This window comes from Coregonus clupeaformis, chromosome 12 (assembly GCF_020615455.1).
Source record: "Coregonus clupeaformis isolate EN_2021a chromosome 12, ASM2061545v1, whole genome shotgun sequence".
Lineage (NCBI taxonomy): Eukaryota > Metazoa > Chordata > Actinopteri > Salmoniformes > Salmonidae > Coregonus > Coregonus clupeaformis.
In genome coordinates, this window is record NC_059203.1 from 642912 (window position 1) to 663102 (window position 20191).

The 20191-nt window shown below is 44.7% G+C and overlaps 1 protein-coding gene across 2 annotated transcripts in view; it reads right to left on the reverse strand.

Moving 5' to 3' along the window:
• LOC121577993 (potassium voltage-gated channel subfamily KQT member 2) overlaps window positions 1-18425 on the reverse strand; it is a 63042-nt gene extending 44617 nt beyond the window's left edge. For both annotated transcript variants that reach the window (XM_041892028.2, XM_041892027.2), the window contains exon 1: window positions 17993-18425. In XM_041892028.2, the coding sequence (XP_041747962.1) occupies window positions 17993-18297 (305 nt within the window). In that variant the 5' untranslated portion in view covers window positions 18298-18425. The remainder of the gene's footprint in view (window positions 1-17992) is intronic.
• Window positions 18426-20191: the final 1766 nt, after the last annotated feature.

The following is a 20191-nucleotide window of genomic DNA, read 5'->3' on the forward strand; positions in this document are numbered from 1 at the left end:
CGGGGGCACCGGCTAGTTGAGGTAGTTGAAGTAATATGTACATGTGGGTAGAGTTAAAGTGACTATGCATAAATAATTAACAGAGTAGCAGCAGCATAAAAAGATGGGGTGGGGGGGCTGTGCAAATAGTCTGGGTAGCCATGATTAGCTGTTCAGGAGTCTTGATGGATGGATGGCTTAAAGATGTGGCTCGTTCTGAAGGTAAGGGAAGCAGGCTGTTTGATATTCTGAGCATGCTGCAGTATTCTTGGGCACGTATCCACAAATACCTCAGATGTAGCTGGCCATGGAGTGCGTTAGCTGTTGGGTCGATGCTGACGTGTGTGTGTGTGCCGTGCACGGTGACATTTCTGGAGGTTTTCTCTAACCTTTGAACTAACCTTTGATGTAATGTACAGGAGGCAGGCTGACACCTGTCAGCTGCTGCAGCAAAATGCAACATTGGGTCTGTTTGTCTCCACGTACTGTGTGTTGGCACATTGCAATGTAGACACAGACACAATTATGCAAACCCAAGCAGACACTGGTAGAAATACTCAGATGTACACACACACTTAAAAATTGTGCTTGTCAAGCACTTTCAGACAAAGGCTGTCACCTCCGTAATAACTGTCAACTCCGTAATGGCGTCTGTTTTGACCCACTCGTCAAACACTTGAGCACACCTCTCTCCTTCCAAGTGGCTAACTGGTCACGTCTAATGCAGTGGATTTCAACCGGTGTGCCTTGAGGAACTCTAAGGTGTGCCACAAAACTTTTCCTAATCTTGATAATTTTTTGGAACACTCGCTTATAAATGGGACCTGTGGAATGAACGTGGGATTCTGACTTGGGAACATCAGTGCCACCAGAAAGAATAGCAATCAGATAATACATTGAATGGCACACATGGTTACATCTGGACCGTTGTTTCAAGTCCGGTACGCTGGAGCTGTTGTTACATTTGTATCATTTGAGGGGCGCGCATCACAAGCAAAGTAATGTGTATAATTTGAGGGGCGCGCATCACAAGCAAAGTAATGTGTATAATTTGAGGGGCGCGTATCACAAGCAAAGTAATGTGTATAATTTGAGGGGCGCGCATCACAAGCAAAGTAATGTGTATAATTTTACTTTGCCTGTGAGAACCATTATCACAGGCAAGTCTGATGAGGTTCAGCAGTACCACAGCATCTCCCATAGAAACAAACGGGAAATGGCTTTGTGTCTGTGGTTGGACCTTTACAATGCAGAAAACGGTCTCTAAATCTTTCCATTCAAAAGTAGGGGAGAGTGGGGTAGGTTGAGCCAAAGGGGTAAGTTTAGCCACTCTTGTTTCTAGGAAACCATACACAAATTAATAATTTGACCAAATATTTAGGAAGAGATTATAATTTAATGGAGTGTGAAGGAAGAAACTACATGGAAGAAATGGTAAGCAAGTTAGGTCAAATTAATTTATTGTGTTAGAAGTTTCATGATGCTTGTATCTAAACCTAAGTAGCTAATTGTAAGATTGTTCTATACATCAGTTGGGGTCTCTATAAGCTTCAATATAAGCCTAAACCTAGCATGAAAGTGCATCATTGTCGCTGTGTGGGCTAATATAATCAAAATGTTTGCCTTGGGGCAAGTTGAGCCACTGGCCATGGGGTAAGTCTTTAAATGTTTTTATTATCTGTTTATTTGGATCCAAATTAGCTTTTGTAGAAGCTGCAGCTACTCTTCCTGGGGTACACAAAAAACACAAAACATGACAAGTCACTACAGACCCGGGTTCGATCGCGACCGGGAGACCCATGAGTGCGGTGCACAATTGTCCGGGTTACGGGAGGGTTTGGCCGGCCGGGATGTCCTTGTCCCATCGCATTCTAGCGACTCCTTGTGGCGGGCCAGGCGCAAGCACGCTAACTTTGGTCGCCAGTTATACAGTGTTTCCTCCAACACATTGGTGCGACTGGCTTCCGGGTTAAGCGATCAGTGTGTCAAGAAGCAGTGCGTTGCTGTGCATTGCTGTGAATTCGTTTTGGACTTGGGGAATGTGAAGAGACCCCTGGTGGCATGTCTTGTGGGGTATGTATGGGTGTCTGAGCTGAATGTTATTTGATTATGCAGACAATCTGGAATTTTCGTCAAAGTAATATTTCTCATAAAAACTAGAAGAGAAGCAGTTAATCTCTCGTCAACCCTTAACCAGGAAAGACTGGCATGCATGTTGTTGATGTTAGTTCTGTATGTGCAGTTAAGGGCAAGGCGTGCTGCTCTGTTTTGAGCCAGCTGCAGCTTTGCTAGGTCTTTCTTTGCTGCACTTGACCATATTACCAGACAGTAATCAAGATGGTACCAGACCAGAGCCTGAACAACTAGTACAGTTGGTTGTTGTGTCAAAAACATAGAAATGTTATACCTTGGGAGTTTAGCTTCCTCAACTTGCTCAGTGGTCACACCCTTTATGTAGAACTCCAGTTGAGGTGTAGGTCCTAGAGAATGTTTTGAGCCAAATACAATGCTTTTAGTTTTAGATGTATTTAAGGCCAGTTTATTATAAAGCACCCATTCTGAGACTGACTGTAACTCCTTATTTAGAATTTGAGTGAGCTCACTGGCTTTGGGTGCTGACATGTAGAGTGTGGAATAATCTGCATACACAGTCATTCTAGATTTGTGTAAGACCAGTGGCAAATCATTTGTAAAAACGGCCCAAGGCAACTGCCCTGAGGGACAGCGTACTGTACATATCTGATGTTAGAGAAGCTTCCATTGAAGAACACTCTCTGGATTCTATTGGATAAATAACTCTCCAACCATGTGATGGCAGGTGATGTAAAGCCATAGCAAGTGACTTTTTTTTCAATAACAATTTATGATCAATAACATCAAAGGCTGCACTGAAATCTAACAATACAACTCCAACTATCATTTTATTATTCATTTATCTTAACCAATCATCAGTCATCTGAGTCAGTGCAGTACAAGTTGAGTGCCCTTATCTATATGCATGCTGAAAGTCAGTAGTTAACTTATTCTCTGAAAAATAGCATTGTATTTGGACAAACACAATCCTGTCCATCAGTTTACTAAGAACAGGCAGCAAACTGATTGGGCGGCTGTTAGAGACAGCAAAGGGTGCTTAATAGGATGGTTCTTTGTTCAATGTCATTTCACTTCTACGTTTTCCCACTTTACTAGTGATTGTAATGATTGGCAATATCGAAATGTTGTGTTATAATGACCCATCAACTTCAATGAATGACGGAGATTAATTGGGTTTTCTGCCCATGATATCATTTAAGCTGCTTTTTCCATTGTGTTTTATGTTATTTATCTTTGTTTGGTAATATAATTTATTTTAATTTTTGTTAAGTTTAGTCACAACATTTCTTTATGTCAACCAATCAGCTGAGCAGCCTGACTTGTTTGCCAATTGTTTTGCATCATTTCTTTGATTCAAAATTCAAAAGGCACTCGCACATCTGAGCTATCTTTGTTGCAGGTGTATTGTAACAGTTGAAATAAGATGAGAAAGAAGAAGAATCCTGCACACTCAAAAAGCTCTGACGAAGGCCTTGAGGCCGATACATAAAGCTTAATAAAGAGCAGTGATAGTAGCAAGAGCAGTGTGCAGGTTTCTTCTTTTTTCACATCATTTCTTTGAACCAAACCATTTTTCAATTCATCAAATTCATCATCAATCCAGTGGGCTCTAACGGTTCCCACAGTTAGTTCCTTAACAGGTGCATACTGGTCAAAAGTTGGCATGAATAATTGTACAAATACTTCCAGTGCTGCATCTGGATTCACTTTCCTCATACACATCAGACCAACATACATTTTTTACATCTTCAAGAAAACAATCCTGAGAATGTTTTTGTGTGATCTCTTATAAATTACTTTAGGCCCAACCTTTGGCACTTTGGCTTTCCTTGTTATTGCCACAATGTTATGGTCACTACAGCCAATGGGAACTGATATTGCTTTGGAGCAAAGCTCTACAGCATTAGTGAAGATATGATCAATACAAGTGGATGTCACAGATCCAACACTATTGGTATGCACTCTAGTTGGTTGTCATAACCTGGGTCATATTACAGGCATTAGTCACAGTTAGAAGCTTCCTCTTGAGAGGACAGCTAGTTGCTAACCAGTCAATGTTCAGGTCACCTAGAAAATAGACCTCTCTGTTAATATCACACACATTATCAAGCATTGTACACATATTATTCAAATACTGACTGTTAGCCATTGGTGGACTACAGCAGCACCCCAAATGAAGAGGCTTTAGATGAACTTTCAACCACAACACTTCAACAACATTCAATGTGAGATCCTCTCTGTGCTTTACAGGAATATGGCTCTGAATATATACAGCAACAACACCTACCCCATAGGCATTCCTGTCTCTTCTGTAGATGTTATATCCCTGTATTGCTACTGCAGTATCATCAAAGTAATTATCTAAGTGAGTGTCACGGATTCTGCCGAGGCTGCTCCTCCTCCTTGCTCGGGCAGGCTTCGGCGTTCGTCGTCCCCGGAGTACTAGCTACTGCCGATCGATGTTTTCGGTGTTTGTCTTGTTTTGTCTAGATTAGTACACCTGTTGCCTATTAGTTTTGATTGTTTAGCCTATAATTTCCCTTGTTTCACGTTTGGGTTTTGTGTGTTATTGTTGTATGTCTAGTTGATGTTCGGCCTAGCTACTTCTCCAGATTACGCATATGGTGTTTTTCCCTCCAGTGTTGGAGACGTTTGTTTTGTGCGTAACATTCAGTAAAGTAGTCAACCTGATTCTCTGTGTCCTGCGTCTGACTTCACTCGCCGCGTACACATCACCTCCTGACAGAATAACACACCACCATGGAGTCAGCAGGATCAGTGGTACCGACGGAGTCATTGGAGGAGCGCGTCAGCAGCCAAGACGCCATGATCCGAAGACTGGGCACCGCCATGCAGGATGTAATGGACACTTTGAGCCGATGGGAAAGAGGAGGTTTGCCCACACCTCCTCCTACAATACCACCACCATCGGCCAGACCCATCGTTCCATCTCTGGAGTCCAGTGGGATTCGGCTCTCGCTCCCGAAAGGGCTTATGATGGCACCGCAGCCGGGTGTCAGGGTTTCCTGCTTCAAGTAGAACTCTACCTGGCAACCATTCACCCGGCGCCCTCGGGATACGAGAGCATTTCCGCCCTCATCTCCTGTCTGTCCGGCAAGGCATTGGAGTGGGCCAATGCCGAATGGAGGGGAATAGACGCCGCCACCGTCAGTTAAGCGGAGTTCTCCCGCCGCTTCAGGGCGGTTTTCGATCATCCATGCCCTAGACAGCCGTCCTTTGGGGTCAGGATTGATTAGGGAGGTCACGGCGCCACTTAAGATGAAGACGCAGGGGGATCATGAGGAAATTATACAGTTGTATCTGATCGACTCTCCTACGTTTCCCGTGGTGTTGGGGCTTCCTTGGTTAATATCTCATGACCCCAACATTTCGTGGCAACAGAGGGCTCTCAGGGAGTGTTCTGATCAGTGTGTCGGGCGGTGTATAGGTGTTTCCGTAGGGGCGACAATGGTGGAAAGTCCGAACCAAGTGCCCGCACTGCACATTCCTCCTGAGTATAATGATTTGGCCCTCGTCTTCAGTAAGAAGAGGGCGACTCAATTACCACCTCATAGACAGGGGGATTGTGCGATAGACCTCCAGGCAGGCGCTGCACTTCCGCGTAGTCATGTGTATCCTCTGTCTCAAGAGGAGACAGCGGCTATGGAGACATACATCGCCGAATCTCTGGGACAGGGATACATACGGCCCTCCACTTCTCCTGCGTCCTCAAGTTTCTTTTTTGTGAAGAAGAAGGATGGAGGTTTGCGCCCGTGTATTGATTACCGTAGTCTCAATCAGATTACTATTAAATACAGTTATCCTCTCCCTCTGATTGCGAGTATGACGGAGTCATTACACGGAGCGCGATTCTTCACAAAATTGGATCTCAGGAGCGCTTACAACCTGGTGCGCATTAGGGAAGGAGATGAATGGAAAACAGCATTTAGTACCACCTCGGGTCACTATGAGTATCTCGTCATGCCATACGGGTTAATGAATGCTCCTTCAGTCTTCCAATCATTTGTGGACGAGATTTTCTGGGATTTGCATGGGCAGGGTGTAGTGGTGTATATTGACGACATTCTAATATACTCTGCTACACGAGCCGAGCATGTGCCCTGGTGCGTCGGGTGTTGGGTAGGCTGTTAGAGCATGACTTGTATGTGAAGGCGGAGAAATGGCTGTTTTTCCAGGAGTCCATCTCCTTCCTGGGACATCGGTTGTCCGCGTCAGGGGTGGAGATGGAGATTGACCGCGTTTCAGCCGTGCGTAATTGGCAGACTCCCACCACGGTTAAGGAGGTGCAGCGGTTTTTGGGTTTTGCCAATTACTACCGGAGGTTTATCCGGGGTTTTGGACAGGTAGCAGCTCCCATCACCTCCCTGCTAAAAGGGGGCCAGTGCGTTTGCAGTGGTCGGCTGAGGCGGACAGGGCGTTTTAGACATCTGAAGGACCTGTTCACCTCGGTTCCGGTGCTGGCACATCCGGACCCCTCTTTGGCGTTCCAAGTGGAGGTGGACGCATCAGAGGCGGGTATAGGGGCTGTACTGTCTCAACACTCGGGCACGCCTCCTAAACTCCGTCCCTGTGCCTTTTACTCTAAGAAGCTCAGCCCGGCGGAACGTAATTGTGACGTGGGGGACAGGGAGCTGCTAGCTGTGGTTCAAGCCCTAAAGGTGTGGAGGCATTGGCTTGAGGGGGCTCAACACCCTTTTCTCATTCTGACTGACCATCGTAACCTGGAGTACATCCGGGCAGCTAGGAGACTGAACCCTCGTCAGGCTAGGTGGGCCATGTTTCTGGCCCGGTTTGTCTTTAAGCTCACGTATATACCAGGGTCACAGAACGTTAAGGCAGACGCCCTGTCCCGGCGATATGACACAGAGGAGAGGTCCATTGAGCCCACTCCCATACTTCCGGAGTCTTGTCTGGTGGCACCGGTGGTGTGGGAGGTCGATGCGGAGATCGAGCGGGCGTTACGTACCGACCCTACTCCTCCAGAGTGTCCGGAGGGGCGGAGGTACGTGCCGCTCGAGATCCGTTATCGACTGATTTATTGGGATCACACGTCACCCTCCTCTGGTCATCCTGGTATTGGCCGGACAGTGCACTGCCTTAGTGAGAAGTACTGGTGGCCAACATTGGCAAAGGACGTGAGGGTTTATGTCTCCTCCTGCTCGGTGTGCGCTCAGTGTAAGGCACCTAGACACCTGCCCAGGGGGAAATTACAACCCCTACCAGTTCCACAACGGCCGTGGTCTCACCTATCGGTGGACTTTGTCACGGACCTTCCCCCCTCCCAGGGGAATACCACAATTTTGGTCGTTGTGGATCGGTTTTCTAAGGCCTGCCGTCTCATTCCAATGCCGGGTCTCCCTACTGCCCTACAAACTGCTGAGGCCCTGTTTACACACGTCTTCCGGCACTACGGGGTACCTGAGGATATAGTGTCTGATCGGGGTCCCCAGTTCACCTCTAGAGTCTGGAGGGCGTTTATGGAACGCTTGGGGGTCTCGGTTAGCCTTACCTCGGGTTTCCACCCTGAGAGTAATGGGCAGGTGGAGAGAGTAAACCAGGATGTGGGTAGGTTTCTGAGGTCCTATTGCCAGGACCGGCAGGAGGAGTGGTCGGGGTATATCCCCTGGGCAGAGATTGCCCAGAACTCACTTCGCCACTCCTCCACTAATCTGACTCCTTTTCAGTGTGTGTTGGGGTATCAGCCGGTTCTGGCACCCTGGCATCAGAGCCAGATCGAGGCTCCTGCGGTGGATGAATGGTTTCGGGCGCTCGGAGGAAACATGGAACGCTGCGCATGTCCATCTGCAGCGGGCTATCCGTAGGCATAAGGCGAGCGCCGATCGCCACCGCAGTGAGGGTCCAGTGTATGCACCTGGAGATCGAGTCTGGCTCTCGACCGAAACCTGCCCCTTCGCCTGCCCTGCCGGAAGCTGGGTCGGCGGTTTGTGGGGCCATTTAAAGTCCTGAGGAGATTGAACGAGGTATGTTACAGGTTACAACTGCCCAATGATTATCGCATTAACCCCTCGTTCCATGTGTCTCTCCTCAGGCCGGTGGTAGCTGGTCCACTCCAGGAGAATGAGATACGAGAGGCTCCTCTGCCCCCACTAGACATCGAGGGGGCTCCGGCGTACTCAGTCCGGTCCATCATGGATTCGAGACGTCGGATGGGGGGTCTGCAGTATCTCGTGGAGTGGGAGGGGTACGGTCCGGAGGAACGGTGCTGGGTGCCTAGGAGGGACATCTTAGATCCCTCCCTCTTGACGGAGTTCCACCGGAGTCATCCCACTCGCCCTGCTCCGCGTCCGCCTGGCCGTCCCCGAGGCCGGGGTCAGCGCACGGCTGGGGCCGCGCGTCAAGGGGGGGGTACTGTCACGGATTCTGCTGAGGCTGCTCCTCCTCCTTGCTCGGGCAGGCTTCGGCGTTCGTCGTCCCCGGAGTACTAGCTACTGCCGATCGATTTTTTCGGTGTTTGTCTTGTTTTGTCTAGATTAGTACACCTGTTGCCTATTAGTTTTGATTGTTTAGCCTATAATTTCCCTTGTTTCACGTTTGGGTTTTGTGTGTTATTGTTGTATGTCTAGTTGATGTTCGGCCTAGCTACTTCTCCAGATTACGCATATGGTGTTTTTCCCTCCAGTGTTGGAGACGTTTGTTTTGTGCGTAACATTCAGTAAAGTAGTCAACCTGATTCTCTGTGTCCTGCGTCTGACTTCACTCGCCGCGTACACATCACCTCCTGACAGTGAGTTTCAGAGATGGCCAGTATATTAATGTTATCTGATTTTAGCTAATTATTGATTTCATGAACCTTATAAATTGTGAAAATGTAAATGTTTTCTTCCCAGGCGTAATGCAAGGCATTATCACTGGGATATGAGGTAACAACAGGGCCTTGTTAAAAGGTTTTAAAAAAGTACAATAGTGTTTGTTAGTTGTTAAGCATGTATTAAAAGATGATTAAAATTATTAAAAGACAAAAAAAAGTGATTTTGATCGTGTTGAATTGTGTTAAGGAAATAAAGATAGTCATGGTTTTAAAAAGGTAGTGGTAATATTTCATTCAGTACAGAAATGTGTAGGGGGCTCAATTTGTCCCATGGCTCAACTTACCCCATAAGTTGTGCCAAGAGAACACTTTTTTTTGGACAAGCTATGTTCCTAAAACAAATGTTTACATGAATTCTGATTATTTCCAGGGATACACAACATCCTGAAACAAAGAATACTATACTGAAAAAAATATAAACGCTACATGTAAAGTGTTGGTCATGAGCTGAAATAAAAGATCCCAGACATTTTCCATACGCACAAAAAGCTTATTTCTCTCCAATTTTGTGCAGAAATGTGTTTACATCCCTGTTAGTGAGCATTTCTCCTTTGCCAAGATAATCCATCCACCTGACAGGTGTGGCATATCAATAAACTGATTAAACAGCATGATCATTACACAGGTGTACCTTGTGCTGGGGGACAATAAAAGGCCACTCTAAAATGTGCAGTTTTGTCACACAACACAATGCCACAGATGTCTCAAGTTTTGAGGGTGCATGCAATTGGTATGCTGATTGCAGGAATGTACACCTGAGCTGTTGCCAGATAATTTAATGTTAATTTCTCTACCATAAGCCGCCTCCAACGTCATTTTAGAGAATTTGGCAGTACGTCCAACCGGCCTCACAACCGCAGACCACGTGTAACCATGCCAGCCCAGGACCTGCACATCCGGCTTCTTCACCTGCGGGATTGTCTGAGACCAGCCATCCGGACAGCTGATGAAACTGAGGAGTATTTCTGTCTGTAATTAGGCCCTTTTGAGGGGAAAACTCATTCAGATTGGCTGGGCCGGGCTCCCCATTGGGTGGTCTTATGCCCAGTCATGTGAAATCCATAGATTAGGGCCTAAAACATGTATTTCAATTGACTGATTTCCTTATATGAACTGTAACTCAGCAAAATCTTTGAAATTGTTGCATGTTGCATTTATAATTTTGTTCAATATATATTTTCCTTGATCGAGTGATGCTGAATGTAAAAAATGGCTCTCAGCTTACCACAGTACCCCCTAAGACCTATTTCACCAGAGCTATACATTTTCTTTCTATCAGTGATTTGCCGGACACTCTTAAAGGGGTACACACAAATTAACCGTCATCAGTAAGGAACTATGAAAATAGTTGCAATATGGATCAGATGAGATGGAGGTCATTATGACTAAATACATTATAAGGAAAAGTTTAGTTGTGCCACAGAATTTTTTATCCCATTAAATTGTACCACGGTTCAAAAAAGGTTAGGAACCACTGGTCTAAAGAATGAGTTGCAAGGCCAGGGTAGGTTCCTCAATGGCACAATTGATGGCCTATCTGTGAGGTGTGACAGGCGGCTCTGAGGAGCGGACATGACGATGTCATTCGAGCCAGGCAGCGTGTCCTGGTTCCACACAGCCATAAACCTCCACCAAATTGCACAGCCCAAGCCGCCGAAAGCACCTACATTGCCTTCAGAAAGTATTCAGACCCCTTGACTTTTTCCACATTTTGTTACGTTACTGCCTTATTCTAAAATGGATTAAAAATAAATAAATCCTCAGCAATCTACACACAATACCCCATAATGACAAAGCAAAAACTGATTTTGATAACTTTTTGCAAAAATAAAATAAAAATAAAAAATACCTTAGACTCTTTGCAATGAGATCGAAATTAAGCTCAGGTGCATCCTGTTTCCATTGATCATCCTTGAGATGTTTCTACAACTTGATTGGAGTACGCCTGTGGTAAATTCAATTGAATGGACAGGATTTGGAAAGGCACACACCTGTCTATATAAGGTCCCACAGTTGACAGTGCATGTCAGAGCAAAAACCAAGCCATGAGTTCGAAGGAATTGTCCGTAGAGCTCAGAGACAGGATTGTGTCGAGGCACAGATCTGGGGAAGGGTACCAAAAAATGTCTGCAGCATTGAAGGTCCCCAAGAACACAGTAGCCTCCATTATTCTTAAATGGAAGAAGTTTGGAACCACCAAGACTCTTCCTAGAGCTGGCTGCCCGGCCAAACTGAGCAATCGGGGGTGAAGGGCCTTGGCAGCATCATGCTGTGGGGATGTTTTTCAGTGGCAGGGACTGGGAGACTAGTCAGGATCAAGGCAAAGATGAACGGAGCAAAGTACAGAGATCCTTGATTAAAACCTGCTCCAGAGTGCTCAGGACCTCAGACTGGGGGGGCGAAGGTTCACCTTCCAACAGGACAACGACCCTAAGCACACAGCCAATACAACGCAGGAGTGGCTTCGGGACAAGTCTCTGAATGTCCTTGAGTGGCCCAGCCAGAGCCCGGACTTGAACCCGATCGAACATCTTTGGAGAGACCTGAAAATAGCTGTGCAGCAACGCTCCCCATCCAACCTGACAGAGTTTGAGAGGATCTGCAGAGAAGAATGGGAGAAACTCCCCAAATACAGCTGTGCCAAGCTTGTAGTGTCACCCCCAAGAAGACTTTAGGCTGTAATCGCTGCCAAAGGTGCTTCAACAAAGTACTGAGTAAAGGGTCTGAACACTTGTGTAAATGTAATATTTCCATTATTTAAAAAAATATATAAATTAGCAAAAAACAGTTTTTGTTTCATCATTATGGGGTATTGTGTGTAGATTGATGAGGGGAAAAAACAATGTAATCAATTTTAGAATAAGGCTGTAACCTAACAAAATGTGGAAAAAGTGAAGGGGTCTGAATACTTTCCAAAGGCACTGTATGCAGTGCCAGGCACACAGACACATGTATGTCAGTACAGGTGCACACCCATAGATGTACAGCTTCATACATAGACGGACTCTGTATAAACACAAACAACTATAGCATATAAACATACTGTAAAAGAACCAGTAGGACTTACTTAAAGCCTTTCAGCTATAATCCTTTATAACTTGTTATAATCCTGTATGAGCCATTATAATGTCTTATAATAAGGCTTGTAATATGTTGTTTCTCTCTATGTAGGACATTTTCAACTGACTCAAAATGGCCGATATATAGTCAGGATCATTATCAGATGAATATAAGACATTATAAAAGGGTCATTCATGTTAATGACAAGTCTGAAATACATTATACCGGTTGGCTTTCAGTAAAGTGTTACCACACTACAAACCTCGTCCCCAGGCTATTGGGCAAAGCATTGGGCAGAAGTGTCTGGGAACTAGATTACCACACTACCATTTGTAACATAATGCATCTCCCTTGCAGTGGTGTAATGTACATAAGTAAAAATACTTTAAAGTACTACCTAAGTACTTTCTTTTGGGTATGTGTACTTTACTATTTATATTTTGACTACTTCTACTTCTACTTCACTACATTCCTAAAGAAAATAATGTACTTTTTACTAAATGTTCCCTGACACCCAAAAGTACTCGTTACATTTTGAAGGCTTAGCAGGACAGAACAATGGTCCAATTCATGCACTTATCAAGAGAACATCCCTGGTCATCCCTACTGCCTCTGATCTGGCAGACTCACTAAACACACATGCTTTGTTTGTAAATTATGTCTGAGTGTTGGAGTGTGCCCCTTGGCTAAATGTAAATGATGTCTGAGTGTTGGAGCGTGGCCCCTAGCTAAATGTAAATTATGTCTGAGTATTGGAGCGTGCCCCTGGCTATCTGTAAACTATGTCTGAGTCTTGGAGCATGCCCCCTGGCTAAATGTAAATAATGTCTGAGTGTTGGAGCATGGCCCCTGGCTAAATGTAAACTATGTCTGAGTGTTGGAGCGTGGCCCCTGGCTATCTGTAAACTATGTCTGAGTGTTGGAGCGTGCCCCCTGGCTAAATGTAAAGTATGTCTGAGTGTTGGAGCGTGGCCCCTGGCTAAATGTAAAGTATGTCTGAGTATTGGAGCGTGGCCCCTGGCTAAATGTAAAGGATGTCTGAGTGTTGGAGCGTGCCCCTGGCTAAATGTAAATTATGTCTGAGTGTTGGAGCATGGCCCCTGGCTAAATGTAAATTATGTCTGAGTGTTGGAGCATGCCCCTGGCTATCTGTAAACTATGTCTGAGTGTTGGAGCGTGCCCCTGGCTAAATTTAAATTATGTCTGAGCGTTGGAGCGTGGCCCCTGGCTAAATGTAAATTATGTCTGAGTGTTGGAGCGTGGCCCCTGGCTAAATGTAAATTATGTCTGAGTGTTGGAGCGTGCCCTTGGCTATCTGTAAACTATGTCTGAGTGTTGGAGCGTGGCCCCTGGCTAAATGTAAACTATGTCTGAGTGTTGGAGCGTGCCCTTGGCTATCTGTAAACTATGTCTGAGTGTTGGAGCGTGGCCCCTGGCTATCTGTAAATTATGTCTGAGTGTTGGAGCGTGGCCCCTGGCTAAATGTAAACTATGTCTGAGTGTTGGAGCGTGGCCCCTGGCTATCTGTAAACTATGTCTGAGTGTTGGAGCGTGCCCCCTGGCTAAATGTAAAGTATGTCTGAGTGTTGGAGCGTGGCCCCTGGCTAAATGTAAAGGATGTCTGAGTGTTGGAGCATGGCCCCTGGCTATCTGTAAACTATGTCTGAGTGTTGGAGCGTGCCCCTTGGCTAAATGTAAATTATGTCTGAGTGTTGGAGCGTGGCCCCTGGCTATCTGTAAAGTATGTCTGAGTGTTGGAGCGTGCCCCCTGGCTAAATGTAAAGGATGTCTGATGTTGGAGCGTGCCCCTGGCTAAATGTAAAGGATGTCTGAGTGTTGGAGTGTGCCCCTGGCTAAATGTAAAGGATGTCTGAGAGTTGGAGCGTGCCCCTGGCTATCTGTAAAGTATGTCTGAGTTTTGGAGTGTGCCCCTGGCTAAATGTAAAGGATGTCTGAGTGTTGGAGTGTGCCCCTGGCTAAATGTAAAGGATGTCTGAGTATTGGAGTGTGCCCCTGGCTAAATGTAAAGGATGTCTGAGTGTTGGAGTGTGTCCCCTGGCTAAATATAAAGGATGTCTGAGTGTTGGAGCGTGCCCCTGGCTATCTGTAAAGTATGTCTGAGTGTTGGAGTGTGCCCCTGGCTAAATGTAAAGGATGTCTGAGTGTTGGAGTGTGCCCCTGGCTAAATGTAAAGGATGTCTGAGTGTTGGAGTGTGTCCCCTGGCTAAATATAAAGGATGTCTGAGTGTTGGAGCATGCCCCTGGCTATCTGTAAACTATGTCTGAGTGTTGGAGTGTGCCCCTGGCTAAATGTAAAGGATGTCTGAGTGTTGGAGCGTGCCCCTGGCTAAATGTAAAGGATGTCTGAGAGTTGGAGCGTGCCCCTGGCTATCTGTAAAGTATGTCTGAGTGTTGGAGTGTGCCCCTGGCTAAATGTAAAGGATGTCTGAGTGTTGGAGTGTGCCCCTGGCTAAATGTAAAGGATGTCTGGTGTTGGAGTGTGCCCCTGGCTAAATGTAAAGGATGTCTGAATGTTGGAGCGTGCCCCTGGCTAAATGTAAAGGATGTCTGAGTGTTGGAGTGTGCCCCTGGCTAAATGTAAAGGATGTCTGAGTGTTGGAGCGTGCCCCTGGTACATTAAAGGAAATAAAATAAAATGGTGCTGTCTGGTTTGCTTAATATAAGGAATTTGAAATAATTTATACTTGTACTTTTGATACTTAAGTATATTTTAGCAACTACATTTACTTTTGATACTTAAGTATACTTAAAACCAAATGCTTTTAGACTTTTACTCTAGTAGTATTTTAGTGGGTGACTTTCACTTTTACTTGAGTAATTTTCTATTAAGGTATCTTGACTTTTACTCAAGTATGACAATTGGGTACTTTTTCCACCACTGCTCCCTTGTTAGCAGTGAGAGTGCCTGGAGGTTGCGTTCATCAGGCACACCAGGCCAGGTGGATGACTGGGTCTGATAGCACCTTAGCCAATGGGAGTCACTGTTTTTCAGCCTCATTAGGCAGGCACTTGGCCCACAGCCTTTAGCCAGATGGATGATGTTGTCATCCTCTCTACACGCCACTAAAGTTGCGATTAAGTATTCTCAATGCTACCTCCAGGTTCCAAAGATTTGTTTTTGTTTTCGACATGAGTGTCTGGGCACAGATCTTTATATCACTCAAAGCTTTTATTGTGTATACCATTCTCCCTCTCAATACAATCTGATGTATGCTTGACACAATAGTCTGGCATACTGAGACTGCAGTGAAACCTTCCATTCCCTTGACCGTCTTCCAACATGCTGCCAGACAATCCTCTCTCTTCTTCCTCTCTCTTTATCACTGCAACGCCACTATTGTCACGTTGAAGGAGGAATCCATTTGTCCCGTTGTTATCACCCAGGTGGGTGTTAGTGTACCAGGCAGTCAGATGTAATAGTCACACTGGCAGGCAGTGCCTGGGTTTTATAAGGCCTACTCAGGTGAGGTCACTATCTTCCTCCCTAATGACTCTGGTTAATCAGTAGAGTGCGGCCTAGCACAGCCTAGAACAGCCTAGCACAGCCTAGAACAGCCTAGCACAGCCTAGAACAGCCTAATACAGCCTAGCACAGCCTATAACAGCCTAGCACAGCCTAGTACAGCCTAGCACAGCCTAGTACAGCCTAGCACAGCCTAGCACAGCCTAGCCCAGCATAGTACAGCCTAGAACAGCCTAGCACGGCCTAGAACAGCCTAGCACAGCCTAGCCTAGAACAGCCTAGCACAGCCTAGAACAGCCTAGCACAGCCTAGAACAGCCTAGAACAGCCTAGAACAGCCTAGCCCAGCCTAGAACAGCCTAGCCCAGCCCAGGACAGACTTCCAGGCCCCTTGGGACCATAGGGATTTCCCGGCCAGCACTGTAAACTAAACCACACCTCGACATTGGGTTGGTCACAGCAAGCACCCAATATGCACGCACCCACCCACACACAGTGCATAGGTGTTTGTTTGGGCAATGCAAAGGGGTAGGTCAGAGAAACAGGCGTATGGTCTGTGTAGCACATGAGTGCAAGTTGCAACACAGAGTTCAAAGAAACAAAAAAACAGCTACGTTTCGACAATTGTACATTCACAGTTATAAATGTTATTGGAATAGATAGCAGTTTAATGCTAGATAAAGGCCTGTTGTTTGAAGTGTCTCGTCATGAGCTTGTCTGTTTAATAAACACTTCCATAATGACCATTTCACCCCTAGGCAGGTCAGCCCGGGTTCAAAATCTCGCCACTGGGCGAAAATGCTAATGTATCTGAACCCACTAGCCTGTTCGCCACAGGGTGCCTGTTCGCCAACTCCGCCAGCGTGAAAACGCTCATAACAGTGACAAGACTTTGTATTTATCTCTAATCAATGTTTTATGCATACTCTGAATGATTCTGATGTGTTGGAAGTACAGTCCATTCATTTACTAGGCCCAAGATAGCAGTCCATTTGCAGAAAATAATATGTTGATAAGCCTATTACTGTGTTTGTCTATGAGGAGGAGAAAGAGATAAAGTGGACATTTTTCTTGATTAAAGTTTACTGTGTTCCTCTATGTGAAGAAGAAAGCTAGAGAGAAACTGCATTATTGGATACAAGTACTTGATAATAGCATACCGTGTTGGTCTATGTGAAAGAGATATAGAAACTGCCTGTGGATGTGAATCTCATGTTTCTGACTGAGCCCACAACGATATTTATAGAGAAAACATGACATACTGTAAGTGATGGGGAGAAGGAGAGACAGAGTGTATAAATTATATATTAGACGAACGAACATGAATACAATCTAGGTCTGAGAGGATTCGCTGCTCTGCCATCCTTCAATGCTCAATGTTCATAAATCTCCTCTGGTACAAATAATATCCATACTCCATTGAAAAACAAATGAAAACAGCCAGAACGAATACAAAAATTACATCATGATGCAATCATTTGGTTCGTATGGTACCATTGGCCTAATGTAGGCTAGCTACATTGTATGTTTGCCTCTCAGAACAAATGCAGTAGTGTTCGAGATAAATGCAGCACCTATCGGAGCTGTCCAGCTGCTTTTGGTGCTGAATTGAAAAAAGCCCTGAAAGGATTGCAGCAGTACGCTCAATTAGCTCAGTCGGAATCACATTAAATCGACTGAAGTAGCCTAATAACTATGGTTAAAGGGGAAATCCTTGCGCGACTGTAAAGCGTTTTAAATTCAACATGAGACGTGTGTAAATTAAGGAATTCACACCAACACATCAGTGGCCTATGTGTTGATGTAAAAATGCATAGTACACGTTCCTAAAAGCATTATCGCATGGATCACCTAGGTAGCCTATTGATTGCCTTTTCCATTGATAAAGTAAGCTATGTCAACAACATAAACGAATCTTCACTTGGAAAGAAGAAACTCGTGTTGATGTAGCATTCGCTGACACACTTTTGCATCATTTTTTAACAGTTGTCAACCACACTATAATTTAATGTAGGCTAACCCTAGATGATTGGCAAAACCTAAAGGAATAACAGATTTCAATATGAAACGTCGAGGTATTTCTTTGACCTGATATGAAGCAGTTCTTAGGAATGATCTATTGAAATATATACAATTTATAAAGTCTGCGGAAACCTCACGATGCCAAGTAGTCCAGAGTAGATTGTTATCGCATAATCTAATGACAATGTAGCCTATACAACATCCCATATAAAGTATGGGTATGGCGTAGGCTACATACATACATGGCAAATTAATAAAATAAGTATGATGATATTAAAATGATTTCTGTGCGCGCCAAAGCTATAAATTAATGCTGACTGATGCACACCCCACCACCGTCCCTATACACTTCTGAATGAATCAGTCGTCTTGACATGTCTTCCCTGCCTATATATAAAGAAAAAACAATGAACTATGATTCAGACGCTTTCACGCCTCCCGAGACTTTGTGTTGGAGGCTTGCTTTTCACCCATTTAAACAAATAGCCTAAAACAAAAACTTACACGTATGCGTGGTATATAAATGCCCATCCTCTTGGTCTCTCCAAAACATTATAAAGAAAATTCTGCACTCTTCTGTAAAAGGCATTTCTCTTTGGAGGCTTCGGTTTGCCAGAGAGGCTGGACCTCTGTTTGCTAAGGATGCTGCCTCGCTTTGTTGCCTCGGCGTCTGCACCTGCTATGAGCAGCGCCCCATCTCTGTTTAAGTCCGTACTAGCTCCAGCTTCTAGCCCGACAAAGCCGACTTTGAGCTTTTTCTCCGCAGCTGGACCAGGGTAAACCCCGCCTGTGCAGGATTTCTTGACCATTCTGGCGAAATACTGTCATGGGGAGCTTGGAGCTGGAGATTTTTTCCGCCCTTTACCAGGTAGCAGCATTGCAGTGCTGGGCGTGTAGGCTATGATCCGTAGAGCGCTCGCCCCTGTATGTGCGCGTGGCTGAGGCTACCCTGCTTCTGAGAAGCCAATTGAAATGCAGAGAAGAATCTGCAATGAACACAATTCTCCTACTTTAGCGTTTTCCGGCCACCTGACAACAGAAAAAAGGAAAATGTCGTCAATTATTATTAGGGTATAAAATTGGGGAAAACAACACAATATATAAACAGTGTGAACACTGGCACTCCGTTGTTTGATTTGCAGTGTGGCCATAAGCTACAAACAAAAAATGAACACTGATTGTGGAGAACCTATTGATCATTTGCCACTTACAGAGATCATTTTGATGGGGTAATTTTGTACATCTTTAGAGGCCTTTCAATGTGCACATATGATTTCCTCCACGTTTACCTCACCATCAAAAAATCAATCCATTACAGAATAAATAGGCTATATTGAAGCAATAAGGCCCGAGGTGGTGTGGTATATGGCCAATATACCATGGCTAAGGGCTGTTCTGCAAGACACGAGGTGGGATACAGCCCTTAGCCTTGGTATATTGGCCATATACCACAAACCGCCGAGGTGCCTTATTGCTACTATAAACTGGGTTACCAATGTAATTTGACCAGTAAATAGTATTTTTTTTGACATACCCGTGGTATACTGTCTGATATACCATGGCTTTCAGCCAATCAGCATTAAGAGATTGAACCACCCTGTTTATAATCAAGGATAAAACCTCTCATCACAAGAACATCTTTTGTCTAATTTGCACAAAGCTCCAAACTAACGGTATAAGCAAATGCAACTTTTATATTGTAGTGCTTAAATTACAGTCCTGGCCCCATATTCATACTGTAAAGCGTCTCAGAGCAGTGCTGATCTAGGATCAGGTCACAGCCGTTTCAATACCTTTCAATACCTCACCTTGCGAGGATAATGGCACTGAGCCTTTTTCTAAAATGTTTTATGAGATTAGAGAAACACATTGGGAGGGATCTTCGACCATTCCTCCATACAGAATCTTTCCAGATCCTTGATATCCTTTGTCTGTGCTTATGGACTGCCCTCTTCAATTGAAACCACATGTTTTCCATGGGGTTCAAGTCCGGAGACTGAAATGGCCATTGCAAAATGTTGATTTATTTAATACTTTTCTGAAAATTTTGCCAAAAACCGTGTTGCCCCCGCCAGGAAGCTGAAACGTAGCTGCAAGTGGATATTCCAGCAAGACAATAACCCCAAGCACACATCAAAATCCACAAAGTAATGGTTAATTGACAACAAATCAACATTTTGCAATGGCTATCTCAGTCTCTGGACTGTGGTTTGAATTGAAGAGGGCAGTCCATAAGCGCAGACCAAGGATATCACGGATCTGGAAAGATTATGTATGGAGGAATGGTCGAAGATCCCTCCCAAAGTATTCTCTAATCTCATAAAATATTTTAGAAAAAGGTTCAGTGTCGTTATCCTTGCAAGGTGAGGTATTGAAAGGTATTGAAAACAGGGGTGCCAATAATTTTAACTCCTATCTTTTTGAGACTAAAAAAATGTATTACTTGTTAAACAAAATACTGTATATTTATCTGAGCAATTGTGTTAGTATAAAATATAAATTTCCAATTTTTAGCATACAACATAGCCCAGTAATTTTGAACCTGACTGTATCTAGTCCCCCCATTTGAAGAAGCCATATGTATTTGGACAAATTCACTTACAGTTTATTAAAGTAGTAAAAAGTTTAGTACTTGGTCCCATATTCCTAGCACGCAATGATTACATCAAGCTTGAGCGTAGTGATGAGCTGTCATGTTTACCC